Source organism: Astatotilapia calliptera, chromosome 11 (genome assembly GCF_964374335.1).
Source record: "Astatotilapia calliptera chromosome 11, fAstCal68.1, whole genome shotgun sequence".
In the NCBI taxonomy this organism is placed as follows: Eukaryota; Metazoa; Chordata; class Actinopteri; order Cichliformes; family Cichlidae; genus Astatotilapia; species Astatotilapia calliptera.
The window spans coordinates 6,777,703-6,793,796 of NC_137432.1; the positions used below are offsets into that span (position 1 = coordinate 6,777,703).

Consider the following 16,094-nt stretch of genomic DNA (forward strand, 5'->3'; position numbering starts at 1 on the left):
AGTGAAATGCAAAACTTAAAGATAGTGGAAGCAAGACATAATTTAATGAACAAATGCTGAGGGTTAAAGCCTACTCTTGCCTATAAGTTTATGAACCTGATGTATCTTTGGTATTTTTCCACATGCATTATATTCCAGATCACAAAACGTTCCCTACCCTCCATAATGTTTCAGACAAAGACACGAGTTTTGTAGTCTTGCCCCCTGTTCACCACCACAATGAACTATTAATCAAACAATCAGCATGCGATTGAAGTGCAGACTTCCAGCTTTAATTCAATAGGTTTTACAAAAAATTTAGCATGAAAAATTGCAGTCCTCAATTTTGAGAAGTTCAGCATCAATGGTAAAGACTAATATAAATTGGTATAAACTGGTAAAGACCAGTCTGATCAGTTTTGCAGCATTTGGCTGATGCTTCACAATTCCTCCTGTCACTTCTATCAGCAGCCACATGCAGACACAGGTGCCCATGCTATAATGCTTCCTCCACCAGGTTAGACAGATGATGTGCATGCTTTGGATCATGAGCTCCTTCTCTTCCCATCATTCTGGTACAGGTTAATTTTGCTTCAAAGATTTCTTTTTTTACACACCTGTGCAGCTCTTCTTTCTGGCAAAGTCTAAACTGACCCTCCCAGGCTTGGTGTAACCAGGGGTTTGCACCTTGTTATAAACCCTCTGTATTAACATTGACAAAGACACCTCTTGATTATAGACTATTACAGTTATATACCTGCTTCCTCAAGAGTGTTCTTGACTTGGTTAGATGGTATGAAATTCATTCAACATCCACATTAATTGTCTTCTGTGGTCTTTTGGGCCCTTTGGTTCTGCTGAGCTGGTCAGTGCATTCATTCTTTTAAAGAATGTACCAGATTGTGAATTTGGCCACTTCTAAAGTTTTCTCTCTGATAGGTTTATTTGAGTCTTTCAGTCTAATTACAGCCTCTCTCCTACACACAAACATCTCTTCTAGGTTTCACCTTTAAAATTACGATCAAATTACAGTGAAAAGCTATAAAATATAAATGTAACACTTTAAATCAACATCAGATAAAATGTCCACTTCATTTGTCATTAAACAACAAGAGAGCAGTGCTCATCTGGCCATGAAACTGTCACTAATTTTAAACCTCTGGGACTGAGAGATGGTGTAGAAATGTGGCTGTAATTCTTAAATCATTGCATGTAAAACATTTTTGTCAACCCCTTGAATTAAAGCTGCAAGTCTGCACTCGCATATTGATTGTTTGATTTACAACCCACTGTGGTGGTGCACAGAGGCCAAACTACAAAGCTTGTGTCTTTGTCCCAAACATTATGGAGGGCATTATACACATTGAAGACACACTGTGTTGCACTCTCAGTCCACACGGCCTTTACAATCACTGGGCTAGAATTTTCTACCTCATTTCTCTGGTACATTTCACTCATGTTAATGCATTGTATTGAATTCTGCAGAAGACTCCATTTTAAATTCTGCAAAGCACAATTTTAATCTCACAAATCCTTTACAGTAGAATGAACTCATACAAGGTACAAGTCAATATTAACATTTCTAGCTCATCTCTTCGACGGCTTATTTGCATGTGCACTATTTGCATGTGAAACTGATAAAAAAAAAAAGGGAAGTAATTTCTGTGAGAGACTTTATTATAAAAGATCGATTCTACTCTCAGGTGGAGGCCTTCCACCTACTGGCTTCACCTGGAAATTCTGCCCACAAAAATTATGAACACAATCAGTGGCAAAGGGCAGGACTTATTGTCATCAATGCAGACTAAGCTCCCATTGCAGTTGTGCAGAGGACAAATGCATCGTAACAGCCCATGCTCACAAAGCATCTGCAGATGCTTTCTTCAAGTCCAGTACTGGTTCTGGAGCCCAGGCCATGCACTGAGGTGAGCCCAACTATACCTAGCCAGTATCTCTCAATCTCAGAGGGGAAATGTTTCATGGTCTAATGGATGACCTCAGCAGGCAGGGATCAGAAAATCTACAGGAAATCTCTCTTTTGAGAAAAGCAACGCTGTTGAGAACCAGACTGAGCAAATATGTTGATAATTGTTCAACACAAATACTATGATCAGCTGTCTTAAAGTAAGATTAGTTTAAATAAAACTGAAATGAACCCTCACCTCTCAAATGTTGTGCCATCCTTTCTTAGTTCTCCAAATGAAATAAAGTCCCCACATTGTGAAAAACTAACAGAATTATCACTAATTTACATTTCAGATACCTGAATATAAAAGATACAATAACACACAAATGCTCAGACCTGCTCAGGGTTAATTTGTGGAGGAACCTTGAAACAATGGCTAGACTGTCACAGGGAGACATGCTGCTCTCAGGGTTAAGTCTTTATTCTCTCTTCCGTAATTCTTCTTGAGATAGCTGACTCTGTTAAATGTGATGGTGAAACTCATTACAGGGTCCGAAGATGCCTTTTTGTTCAGGAAGATTCCCTTTGCCTCAGTAGATAAATTATCAAGCTTGAGGTCTTCTCAAAGCAGCACAGCTCTTTCATCTCAGGACTATTGCTCTGCTTTTCTTTTTGTAAGGATTGGTTTTAAAACAATCTCTTTATCTGTCAACTTGTATCCAAGACACACGGATTTAATGGTCTCAGATTCCCCAAACTGCTGCAGGGATCCAGCTTTGTTTTATAGGCCAGTGAAGATGTTTCCTGGTAGAGAAACAGCTATTGTAGATCTGTTGGCTCACTGCTCCACCAAGACACATGACTTGTTTCAGAGTGGAGACAAGACTGAAGGAGAAATGTGAACAGAACTGAATATTGAGCCTCTCCCGCAGAATAATATAATACCACTGTGACTGGTTATTTATTCATTCATTTGTAACGTTTGTTTTTGCAGGTAGCACAATGAAAAATGGTTTCTGTGGCTGTCATGAAGCCATTCTTCAATGGCTGGGAAACAAAGAAAAAAGGCTGAGATACACCAAATTATACAAGAACTGGACTGAAAAACAGTGGCAACAGATCTGATGGAGTAATGAATCCAAATAGGATTGTTTTGGTTCAAATCAATGTTGATATGTATGGCAAAGAGACAGTGAGTGTGTGTCTACAGCCATCTGTGAAACATGGTGGAGGTTCTGCCGTGGTTTTGGGCTGTATTTTAAAACCATTGGAATTATAAACATACTAAGCACAGTCAGTCACAGTCCTCTATGCCTAAAACAAGGAGGAAATATTGTTAATCTCTCTCTTGGATTTTTGCTCATTTGGGCAACAGAATTTGAATAAACAAAATAAAGGCAAATAGAATCCACAAATAAATGTGGAGAAATAAGTTCAGCCCCATGCAGTATGGTTTTACACTTTCTCAGTATCACCCTAAAACTGTCAAAGTATTGATTTTAAACACTAACCTTGATTTTTATTCATTTAAAAAATGTGTTTATTTATGAGCACACACCACACCACCACCAGTCTCCTTCATTTTTCCCCCTCATCCAGATCCAAATGTATTTTTGAGACCAATATCCAAGCTAGTTTATGAAAAACACGCTCTTGACACACATGCACGTGCTTTAATTTAAATGGGCCTATTGTGAGTCTCCCAGCTTCAACTAAGTGCGCTTTAATTAACCTCCCAACATTCAACCCCCCACCCCATAGGTAGCTATTGACCCTATAGGTCATTAAGACGCTATAAAACTTGACTGCATGCTGAGGTGGCAATTCAGACATTTGATTCATGTTACAGCACCTCATGAATGAATGAACATGGTGCAACAAAAGTACTTTTAGAAGTACATTTTTCCAAAAACTTACATTTATTTGAATTTACTTGAGTAAAGTTAGGGGTTGCCACCGGAGCATGCTGTCAAGTCTTGCTAATGACCTACTAATTTTATTCAGGTGTGTTGCAGCAGGGACACATGTACGTTTCAGGACACCGGCCCTTGAGGACTGGAGTTTGACACCCCTGCCCCACACAAGCGTTTTTATGTAACCTCAGGTTTGCTAAAGTCCCCCCATTTATCCGTGTTACATAGTATGAATTTGTTTAATTAAAAGGACAAGATTATTCTTTGAACTTGTAAAATTTAAAATTACTTTTACATTCATGTTGAAGGTCTATATTTTTCAATGTTTTGAAATATAAAATTGCTTTTATTCTCTTTGTGTAGTCAAATCATAAGCTTATGGCGATAGGAGGTCTCTGTCACTTCACTTAATCATTAATATAGCCGGTAGTTGTAACTGAGACCTTATCACATAGTGGTAGCGGCATGTACTGGTTGATCTGACACAACTGTCTTTCATCTTGATGTCTTCATCAGAAACAGCTCATTACTTCCGGTGTGAATGGGTAGACCGGCTTCTACCACACAGAAAGTTGGCACAGAGCCCTTCTTCTGGCACATCGGTCCTTGTTCTGTCAGTTTCTTTACTATTTTCCGTGAGATTCATTTATTTCATTGGCTGGAGAGAAAGCCTGCCGCGTGCCATAGGCTTTTCCCGCTGTCTGTCAGCCCCCCTCCAACACCATCTTTCACTTCGCTTCTCACGCTGGAGCGTCTTCACCGGTCAGGTTGCTCTTTTGTCATTGGTCGTATTGGCCGTCTGTCAAATGCGCTTGGTCGTGGATTGGGTTTCTTCTGGAACCGCGTCCTCCTCAGCTGTACCTGTCTCGTTGTGAGAGGCTGACAGCGCTTCCTGTTCCACGCGCTGCTCCCGCCCCCTTTCATCCAGCTCCAAGGAAGGAAGGAAGAGCTGCTCGAGCCGCGTGTGTGTGTCATTTCCAGTGTGCTGCAAAACCGCGCTGCTATGTAACTCCCTGGGATTATTGAACTGGTTTAGCGGTCGGTGGGAAGTAAGGTTAGAAAGTTTGGAGATACAGCCGGTGATTTTGGGGGGTCCGGGGCCCGCAGGGAAGGTGGTGCGAGTGGGTTTGGAAGTGGAGCGTGGCAGAGAAAAGGAAGAAAGGGGGGTTCTTTCCTGTGCGCGAACTGATAGCTCGCTTCGCTTGCTTGCCACGACAGGACTGACGTAGAATATGGCGGAGCATCACCCGGTTTCTGAAAAACACAAATCCTCGCTGAACTCCGGGGTGGCGTACTCTGGGAACGGGCGCAGCAGCACGGCGGTGGCGGAGAGAGGCAACAGCGCAGGAGGAGGAGGCGGGCTGTCCGGCGGCCTGTCGCAGCCGGCCGGGTGGCAGTCCCTGCTGTCGTTCACCATCCTGTTCCTGGCTTGGCTGGCTGGGTTCAGCTCCAGGCTCTTCGCTGTCATTCGTTTCGAGAGCATCATCCACGAGTTTGACCCCTGGTAAGTTAGTTTCTCCGCAGCCCTGGCGGGTTTAGGCGGTTCGCCGAGATTAGCCTGTTCTGTCAAGAAGTTTCTGTGAGAACATGGCAGGTTAACTGTGACACATTTCGTAACGATCCTTCGTGAAAATAAAAATGATAAAATGACGGCCTGCACAGTTTATAAAAAGCAGCTTCTTATTGTGCTCAGTTATTAGACGGTCATTTAGGACAGAGCTCCATTGTGCCGACGCAGTGCTTTAAAATTATACGGCTTTCCCCCCCTCACTGTCCTGTTTGGGGGAAAAAAGGTGAGCCTGAATGACTTTGGTGAGGCTTTTAGAGTCATGTGACGCCTGCTTTGATACTGTAGTTCCTAGTAAAAGTGCAATATCAGAGCAGGCGGTGGGGAGAAGGGGGTCAGAGGAGTGACCGAGGACAATAGTGACAGCTTCATCTGACGCTGGGTGAAAACGGAAAGAAGCGGCCATGAATGAGCGTAGTGGCTCCGGTCCTTCTGACACAGATTTGTCCTGTTTACCCGCTGATAAGCACCAGCACAGGTTATGGAGGCTAATATAGTTGGTGTGCCAGCAATGTGCCTCATGCATATTACAGTAAAAGGCTTCCAGTGAGCAAAATGTACCCAGTTTTCTTTCTTTTAAAAATATTGTTGCGATTTTCAGTGGAAACCATTGTTTCTCCTTCTGAAACTCCCTGCCTCTGCAGGGCACCTTTGGTTTTCCATACGAGTACATTTTCTAAAGTTTCATTTTCAGGTGGGGTCTGAGTACAAACTGCTGTGGTGCGAAAAGGGCTTCCTTACACTCTGAGACATTTAGTGCAGCTGACGGCTGGGATACCGAGTCCACAGTTAAGACTTTGATATAAGAGAGTGTTTTTAAAAAAAAAGAAGGGCTTCTGGCCAAACTTTGAACTTTTTCCCGTGTTTGTGTGCCTTTCTGAGATTCTGCAAAACTTTCCTCGGACATAGTGAAGCCCCTCACAGGCTGGCTCTCTGCTAACCAGCCGTGACACGTCTGTCATGCCTTTTTTGTGTTTCATTTTGAACTGTGTGCGTGGGTTCTGCCAGGAATAGTCCAGGTTTTTTTGGGGGGGTCCAATGTATTTTATTTGTACTCTGAGGGACGATTGCCTGGTCCAACCCTGCGTTGCATCACTGAAAGCATTTAATTATTACTCTGAGACCAGCAGCGTGGATTAAACTGCCAGCTCCATGTCTGTCTGCTGAATAAAAGAGGAGGCTTGAAAGCTTTGGCTGGGTGAGAATCCCTCAGTTTCTTGTGTGTCACTGTCTGAAAGTGTAACATGGTGTGACATGGAGTGAAATTTATTCATGCACTGCTTTATTGTTCTATCACTCTCCCTTTGCTATTAGAACAGCAGCCTTAAGTAAAGTACATGTTTGGATGGCGGAGGGGGTGTGCATGCACCTGTTGTTTTTTTTGTTTGTTTTTTGTAATTTATTTATATTAAAAAATGTGATTAGTGATTACAATAAATGAGGCAGGTGGCACAATCTGCCTCACCGCGTGCATTGAAGGGGAATCCCTGGTGTGCATGCGTGAATGTATAAAGGAAGTAACAGAGCGAGAGTTTGAATCCTCTCTGCATGTGCACCTTGTGTGATAGAAGAAACCTTGAGGTTGCCCAGCATTCAGGAGAACAGGAGTGAGCGGGATTTACAGACGTGTGCGATTGTTGTCTGATGACACTTCTGTCTTGCACAGCCCTGTGACCTCACTGCAAGGTTGTTTGCTGTTCATGAGCTTATCTTTGAAACAAGAATGGAGGAGTATCAACCCTCCGCAACCCTGTTTGTTCTCCACCTCCCTCGCTCGCGCCCCCTCTCTCTGATGCATCCCTTTGATGTGGCTGGCTAATAGTGCGTTCCCCTCAGAAGTTCTAGATCGAGCTATTAGATTTGACAGGAAAGGGAGCTGTGGCTGACATTAGGTAGCCAGCCTGTACGTGGTTAGTTCTGCTTTAAGTTTGGACTGCGTTAATATGCACAGTGCAGCATCAGAAAGAAGAAAAACCAGCTTCATTAGTACTTATGTCTTTGTCTGATGGACTAAAAGTTGCTTGCTTGTGAGCTGGACCTCCCTCACAGCAGCAAGGTCTGGCAAGGAGAGCGCGTCTGATCCACCTGTCATCTTTTTTCCTAAAGCGCCATCTCTCTGTATTAAAGCTTGTGGGCAATTTAAGGGAATTAGTGTCACTTGGTGTCCGGTTCTCTGATATCGGTGCAGGCATCAAAACCATTCATAGGTCGTCCTATCAAAGTCATCCAGTTTTATTTTTTGAAATGTTGTCGTTGTCATGGCTGTTTCAATGCCTCTCTTTGGGTAACTGAGGGTTAATGTTTAACCTCATCGTATTTTTGACTGACTGTAGTTCGTAGTGAAACTGAATACTGAAATTGTTCAGTACTGAAAGCACCGAAGCATGTCTAGTCAAATGTTTAATCTTGTTTCCTAACCCTTGAAGTGGATAATCCCAGAATAAAATGAAAACTGTGACTGTTTCAGATGCTTTGTTTTTTTTGATATTTTAACTGACAGAAGATGAAATCGGCTGCAAGTAACAAACACAAATGCTGTAAGTAACTTACAAAACACATTATGTGCTCTTAGTGGGAGAGCCTCTGTGTGCATACTGACAGGATGTGATGCATAACTAAAATTACAAGTGAATGCTTTAGTTCAAGGCCAACAGGAGTGAGAGTCATCGCTGGAGAAACGATCTCACCGACTGCATCACAGTCGATTTCGAGAAGTGTTCTGCTTTAGTTTTCATTCATCAGGGCCTTGTGGTTCGCTGGTACTTGATGTCCAGATATATTTGTCTGAAGATCTGCTTTTCAAGTTGAAGCTACATGTTGAGAACAGTGAATATGCTTATACCCAAACTTGTGCTGTTTTTCACTTCTCACCCAAGGGAAGTTGCAGCTTTTGCACAGATCTTTTAAATGCTGGGATTAGGGCTGCACGGTTAATCGTGAGAGAATTGTGATCTCAATTCTAAGCCAAAAAAAATCGTGATTCTCATTTTATGCAAAAGCGTGCAGCCCTAGCTGGGATGTGCAGTTTGAGGAAAAAGATGTTGGAAGCTAATTGAGATCGGGATTTCACCTCGGTGGCTTCGACTGGCAGGAGGAGGTGGTGGTTAATGTTAGTCATTGTATTTTTGCCCTAGATAACAGGGAAACTCATTCATCTCTGAAAGACTTTCGGTGATGCCGCTATCCGGTCACGCTGCTGTAAGCAAAAAAAATTATTTGCTTGCTTTAGTAAAACAGAAGTTCAATTTTACAGCCTATAAAGAAACTCACTGATGTACTTTTAATCCAAGGATGCTGCTCGTGGATTTGCATCTGCAGACGGGGTCGTTGCAGTAGTAACTGCTGGGTGAGGGGTGAAAGTTGCCTAACACATGCCCTGTATGAGTAATGCTGAAATCATCCCATGAGCTACAGAGTGAATGGACCTCTAGCCTTGATTTGAAATAATATTGCAGATGGCTTGAAAAAAAACAACCCAGAGGCGATTGGAAAAAGCATTTTATTTGATTTCAATCTTACAGCATTATTCAAATATATCTTAGTAGAGACATTGCCATTGAATAATTCTCTATACCCAGCTGTGCTCACATCACTGGCTAAATTATTCTAAGATTAATTTCCATGTTTGAATTCTGCAAATCAATTGAGGCAGACCTTGTTAATCAATAGAGGAAGAGAAGCAAACTGAGCGGGATTACAGTGAATTCTGTCTAACGTGAAAATGCTGTTCTGTTCCTCGTGTCCGCAAACGTGGCATAATAAGAAATGGCTTGCTGTTTATGGAGGACGGAGTTGATGCTGTGTGTGAACTGCAGAGTGGGCTATCATTGGGGCCACATTACCAGGTGCTCTGCGAATGGGAGCAAGAGGTTTTGTTTTGTGTAATGAACAGGTATTAGACCCAGGCTGTGGCGCTGCTGTATGTCTGTCTTTAAAGATCTAACCCCTCTTCTGCACGTTCCTGAGGGGGAGAGGCGCTTTTGAAGATTGAGAATGTAAAACAGGGCAGGCAGGGGAGGCGAAATGAAAAGTGCCTCATTGAAACTGAATCGGAAATCAGATTCTGCACTTAGCCTGGTTGGCTTCATTGACACTGGCTGCTTTTTTGTTCCACTAATTTCTACGAAATTATTTCATCCCCACTGCCACTCAGTTAGAATTGTTTATTTCCTTTTCCTGTTTTCATTCCCCAAGTTTAGGTGACAGTAAAGTCACTGTGTAAAACAAAAATTGTGTCCCAGTCAGCAAAGCACTGCAGCTACGTCTGGGCTTTGGCTGATGATTCACGAGAGCAGCCCTGTGGTCTCCTGTGAGGTGCCTTTAGCGGTGCATTCAGCTCGGTCACTAAGGTCATGACAGTTTGTGCCTCTGGTCAGCTGTGTTGCCAGACTGAGTTGATCCAACTGACACCTGATTCCTTAGTGGCACTGACTCTGCCAAGCGCCAGCGCTTTCTTTGGGCAGGGGAGCAAATGTTCTTTCCTACTGGCTGATGGTAGCAGGCAGCGAGATGAAGGCCCGGACAGGCTATCTGGCTCACACACAGGACCTCGAGGGGACAGCAACGTTGTGAAGCGTGGACTTTAATCCACACACACATTGTCATATTTTATTTACTGCTGAACTGATTTCAAAATTTTCACCTGTGATTTTATTTTTTTTGTGTTTGTTTTGTTTTTTCAGTTGGGTCTGACACACATTGTTGAATGTAAATCAATACTGTGCAGCTGCCATGCAATATATATGACCTTTATGAAGCTGATAATGATGAGCTGTAGATGCTGGGGCTGTGCCTGTTGCTGCATTACCAGAGTAATATGATGCCTACCACAGAGTTGAGCTCATTACAGGCATCACGCTACTACTTCCAGTCATTCTCATTCTCAGTGTTTAGCATTGCACGGAAATGATGCAGATGGAAATGGAATATTAAAATCCTATTTTGATGGAAACTGGAACAGCAGTAATGAAAAACAACATTATGAAGGAAATATCAATTTAGCCACAGTCATGGCTGTCAGAATGTGTCAGGGAGAGGTTTGCTACTGTACTTTGAATCAGTGCACTATAATGACCTGATTCACCACAGGACAACAATGAGTGCAATTTAAAAATAAAATAAATGAATACATTTATTGTATTGTTAAAGGTAATCTATTGTGGGAATGCATATTTAATGGCATTAATGAGGATGGAGCAGCACTCCATGTCATCACAGACGCTGCTCAGGAAGCAGGAGCTGCTCTTTCTGTAATAGCATGTTAGAAAGGATCCAGTAATGCTGTTGATCCTGGACAGGTCACCGGTCTGTGACAGAGCTGACGCAAAGAGCCGCACAACCGTCCACATTCACACCTACGGACAGTTTGGAATGATCAGCTAAGCTAAAACGCATGTCTTTGCACTGCGGGAGGAAGCCAGAGTACTCTGAGAGGAGCCATGCAAAGAGTCGGTGTTCTCTCTTTATTTTCATATGTTTTAAATAAATTTATATATTCAAAACAACACGACAAAAATCCCTTCATGTTCACACACCTGGTATTATCCACAAGGTCTAACAAAGGCGTTTGGAAATACTGCTGAGCCAGTTTTAATTTGAATCTTCTTGGATTGCATTTTAGTCTGTATCTGTAGAAACACTGACACTTAAGAGCGATGAGCAAGACACGTCTGCTTCCTGATCTGGGGCCCGTTCTTCGTACCTCGCTAAGTAGGTTAGCTGGATTTGATTGTTGACGATTTCGCGTGATCTTGGATCGTTCGGTTCCCCGAAGCTCATCCGGGACTTGCTGTCATAGCAACAGAGCCGTAAGCGTAAACCTGCTCGGGAGCAGGTTTACTTTATGTAAACAGGATTAGATCGCGGCCACGCAGGTATGTCCGCTTCATTTATACGAAAGCAACAGCGATATTCCACCACTGTTTCACCATAAATAAATAACATCAATGTAACTAAAGATAATGCAGTACTTGATCCTTTTATTGATTTCATACAGATACATACAGGTCATTTCCTAAAAAAGGGAAATGTACTATTAACATTCTATTACATGTATGTGATTATTACAGATGTAATTCATATTTCAGAGTAGCAATTGCAAATTACTTTGTGTAATCAAGATGAGAGGCCACGGCTATAAAAGCGAAGGTGGATTTGGGAAGCCTGTCGCAGCCATGTCCTGTCCGTATACGCGAGACACCCATTGCGGAAGGTGCAAGATTGATAAGGAGAGTTTTCAGAATTCAGCGTATATTGCGGGACAGACAGGATCCTTTAGCTCAGCGCGACAGTGTGCTCATAGAGAGATATCGATTTTCCCGTGAGGGTATAATTTACTTAACCAACTTGTTGACGAGGGGGTGCAGGACCACCACCTGTCTTTTTTTTTTGCTCTGCCCTTTTCTTGGTTGCTGTTATAAACAAACAGATCATTCCAGGGTCTCTTTCCAAGAGACGAAAAGCAATATAAGTGATAAATATTACCATTCTGTAGAATATTCTTATATTTCACTTTTACTTGTTCCCATGTTCTAGTGGGTCCTGTTGTGGCTCTAATGTGAAAGGGGATATAATATAACATATTATAATATAATGTAATATAATATTGGATAATATAGTGTAATATAATAAATCTACCCTACCGCCTACTGGTGTTGGCCAGAGGGGCCGATGGCGCGATATGGCAGCCTGGCTTCTGTCAGTCTGCCCCAGGGCAGCTGTGGCTACAACTGTAGCTGCCTCCACCAGTGTGTGAATGTGAGAGTGACTGAATAGTGGCATTGTAAAGCGCTTTGGGTGCCTTGAAAAGCGCTATATAAATCCACTCCATTATTATTATTATTATTATTATTATTATTATTATTATTATTATTATTATTAAATTACCTACGAGTTTGATTTGTCAGCAACTTTCTGCCAGCCCTCTCTCCTTGCTTTTGCAGCCTTTGCAGTGTTCCCTTGCGTTCTGATTAAACTCTGAAACTCCTGAAATCCCTCACTCAAGAGTTCTTGCTCTGCTGCCGAAAAATACCGAGCGCGCTCCGTCGACATTTTCGCCGACCAATCAGAGGGTTGCCGATCAATGTTTCCACTATTGATGCGTAGCCCCTTTTACGACACCCAGTGATCTCACATTACTTCATCCAGCTGTACTAATCGTCAACAGCAGGTGTGTTCGGGGAACCGGATTAGCGAGCTCACGGTTAGCGCGATGGTTTGGTCTTGGATGTGTCATTTGATCTTGGATGTAGTGAGCGACGTACGAAGAACGGGCCCCTGGTGTCATCACTTATCACTTCTTACTTGATTCCTGATGACATGACTCTTTCCTGGTGGATAAACGCCAGTAGTTTATCCATCATGGGCAAAAAGCTGAGTCAGTATTTCATCTCATCACCTTTTCAATTTTTTGTGTGATTCTGTTAGTTTCACAAAGTTTGTATATCTATGGATGGATGGATGCTTTGAATTTCCCCTGTGGGATAAATAAAGTACATAAAATATAATTATATATAGAAGAAATGGAACAAAAACCTCCCGTTCAACAAAAATTTAATATTTGGCACAAGGTTATAGAGTCCAGGCAGGACTCTCGGTTAGCGTCACTTTGTGTTGCTGCTGTTTTTAAACAAACATGACTGTTTTTACAAACTCCAATTGGACTGCTCATCTGTCTCCAGGTAAAACACCTGTTAACCTTGAGTGACACATTATCTTTGCTTCACCTGGTTCCCTTTCGCTGTGTGTGGAGGAGCTGCCTGTGGCACACCTGCTCAGGAGCATGACCAGAAATGAAGCTAAACGAGTCTGTTTTCCAAGCTGACACAGCTCCTGCTTTGGTCCCAAGCAGCTCTGCTTCTTTTTTTTTTCTTCATCCTGTGTCTGGCTTTACACTTAACCTTGGTTGCCTGTCCATTTTAGAATTCATTTTAACATTTTATTGTTTGCTTTTAAAGTTTTAAATGGCCTGGCTCCTTCTTACCTGTCAGACCTTCTACACCGATACACTAGGGGTGGGGGAAAAAAATCCATACTGTGTAGTATCGAGATATTTTGTTGGCTAATAATGTATCGATACAGGGACAGCAGAAATCGATATTTTGTTACAAAAAATGTTTTTGTGCTCTGACTTCAGAGCACGTTGATCCTTTTTCTGAGCAAGAATCCTGACATTCCTTCACTGTCCAAATGTGTTTAACTTTTTTATGGCAGCAATAAACATGATAGTTTACTTATTTTAATTTAAGACATGTTTTATTTTAATTAAGTTTAAAACTTTTTTATTTAATGTAAAATTATATTTTGTTTTAATTTACTTTCAAATTCTTCAGTTGCTGAATGGGCTGCATTGTTTTCATAAATTGCATAGTTCAGAATAGCTATAATTGTACCAGATGGTTGCAATCAGTTAAGTTGGACTAGACTGTAATACAAACCGTTCAGTTTGTCAACAATAAAACTGACTGAAATGATAGAAAGACTGAGTGTGAGACTTTGATATTAGATAAAATGAATATTGATAAAGTTTACCTTTATGTACAGAATCTGAATATCGCAAAATATTTTTAAAAATTGCAATAATATCGTATCGTGGGATGTATGGTGATTCCCACCTCTACGATACACTCCACAAAGGTCTCTCAGATCAACTGACCAGTCACTCCTTGCTGTCCCCATGTCGAGACTGAAACACTGGGGGGACCGAGCTTTCGCTGTTGTGGCCCCCAAATTATGGAATAAACTGCCCATCAATATTAGGCTGGCTCCAACACTTGAAATGTTTAAATCTCTTTTAAAAACACACTTTTTTTCAAAGGCTTTTTAGTTGTACCAGAGTCAGCTTGTAGTCAGTTTTAGTCAGCTGTAGGTCACTCTTAATCTTTTTATTTTGCTAATTTTATTCACTTATTGTCTATTTTACTCATGTTTTAATATTTAATATATATACTGTCTTTTATCTTTTTCATTTATGTATTTATTTTATTGTTATATATATTTATTTCTTTGTCTGCTTAATGTATGTTTTTTACTGCTATCTCTGTTTTATTATTGGAAAGCACTTTGGCCAACTTTGTTGTTTTTAAAGTGCTATATAAATAAAGTTGGATTGGATTACATAATAATACTAAGTGACACCTCTGCTGCAGCGCACTGACTGTGGATCAAACCCACAGCTCATGTAAAGATATAATGTGGTTCTGTCAAAGTGCAGACCTGTTGGCTGCTCATTTTTTCCTCCCTCACGCTGGCCCTTTCCTGTTGATTAGCGTATGTTTAATCAACATTACAGTGTCAGTCTCTATATATATCTATATCATACCTTATTTTTTCTGTTGTAAATATTGACGGAGTAGTTCTCCTCACTGTAAGGTATTACCCACGACTAGAGGTCTCAGGGCAAGGACTGGGTGCTGCTGTGGAACAGCGTAGCAAGATGACCGGGAACAGTGACATGTCAGCGGTTCTTTGTTAGCACTTTTGTGCTAATAAAGTGAACTCCTTGAGAACAGTCTCTTCAAGACATGAGAATTTCTTTCAACATCACCAGCTGCCACTGTGCCCTGATTCAGCTGCAGTGTCACAGCTTCACACAGCTGCACAGATGAGCTGGCAAACGGCATCAGGAGGGGACGAACACCGAACGAGTGTCATTAATAACATTTTGGACCTTTTGATGTGCCAGTAATTTGTTTTCCACCCGGAAATCCTGACCACTGCGTACACATGAAAGATTTCCTTTATTCAGCTTACATAATACTAATTCTGCCGTTTCATTACGCAACAGTCAGAGTGGGGATGAGTCATTTTAAGCTATCGTTCAAAGGAGAGGGGGGGAAAGGTCGAGCACTAGTGTGAACTTGACTTTATGGCCACCCCCACTTTACAAATGTTCATGTATTTATTTAATAAGATGACAGGGAATGCTTTTGTTGCTGGCCCCTGATTTTTAGGCTGTTGCATGGAGCCGTTAATGTGAAAGAGCAGTTAGTGTGAAAATGCATTAAAGTTGACAGAGTGTTTTACTGGGAGATTGCAGTCAGAGGAAGTTGATGGTGGTAGCACAGATTATCAGGCCCAGTATCTGCGTGTGTGAACATTGGAGTGACTGCAGTGAGCTCTGGCTGCTGCTGGAGCTGTGAAACCGATGTATTAACACCGTAGGCTGACAGCTTCTCTTCCACCAGTGCTTTTTGATCTATGATTGTGTGCTCTACTTTTTTTTTCTCTGTGAAATCTGTGTGTGTGTCTGTGTATGGGGGCATGCGAACATTTACAAGTAGCACTGTGATGTGCTGTGGCACTTCAGTGGGGGATATAATATGCACCCGAGAGCTAGATTTCTTTGTCCCATAATACCAGTTCTGTGTAAGCAGAGTGACAGACAGCAGTGATGAAACGGCTGCGCAATAAACCCTCGTGTTTTTGGCACACGTGTCCCCATCACAATGTTTTGGATTTTTGACTGCTTGTTGTCTTTCTGGTTGTATGTTTGTGTAATGTCACCATGATTTGGTTTTGTGAGCTTGAGCTCAGATCTGTCTACAGCTTAAAGTGTGCTACCCTAACCAGTGGGGTTGCTCAGTTCTGACCTTGTGGTCCATTCTTAAACAGCCCAACACTAAAGAAGCACTCATCAGATATGGGACCAATTTATATATTTAAAAAAAAAAAAAGAACAACACTGAACGCATTTGAAGGAGTAGTTCTCTGAATAAACTGTAAATAAACT

At 41.8% G+C, this 16,094-nt stretch overlaps 1 protein-coding gene across 1 annotated transcript in view; it reads left to right on the forward strand.

Moving 5' to 3' along the window:
• The first annotated feature begins 3,544 nt into the window (after positions 1 to 3,544).
• The window catches only part of LOC113032769 (dolichyl-diphosphooligosaccharide--protein glycosyltransferase subunit STT3B-like), a 75,891-nt gene continuing 63,341 nt past the window's right edge, over positions 3,545 to 16,094 (forward strand). Inside the window, exon 1 of the mRNA XM_026185860.2 lies at positions 3,545 to 5,302. Coding sequence (XP_026041645.1) covers positions 5,031 to 5,302 — 272 coding nt within the window. The 5' untranslated portion in view covers positions 3,545 to 5,030. The remainder of the gene's footprint in view (positions 5,303 to 16,094) is intronic.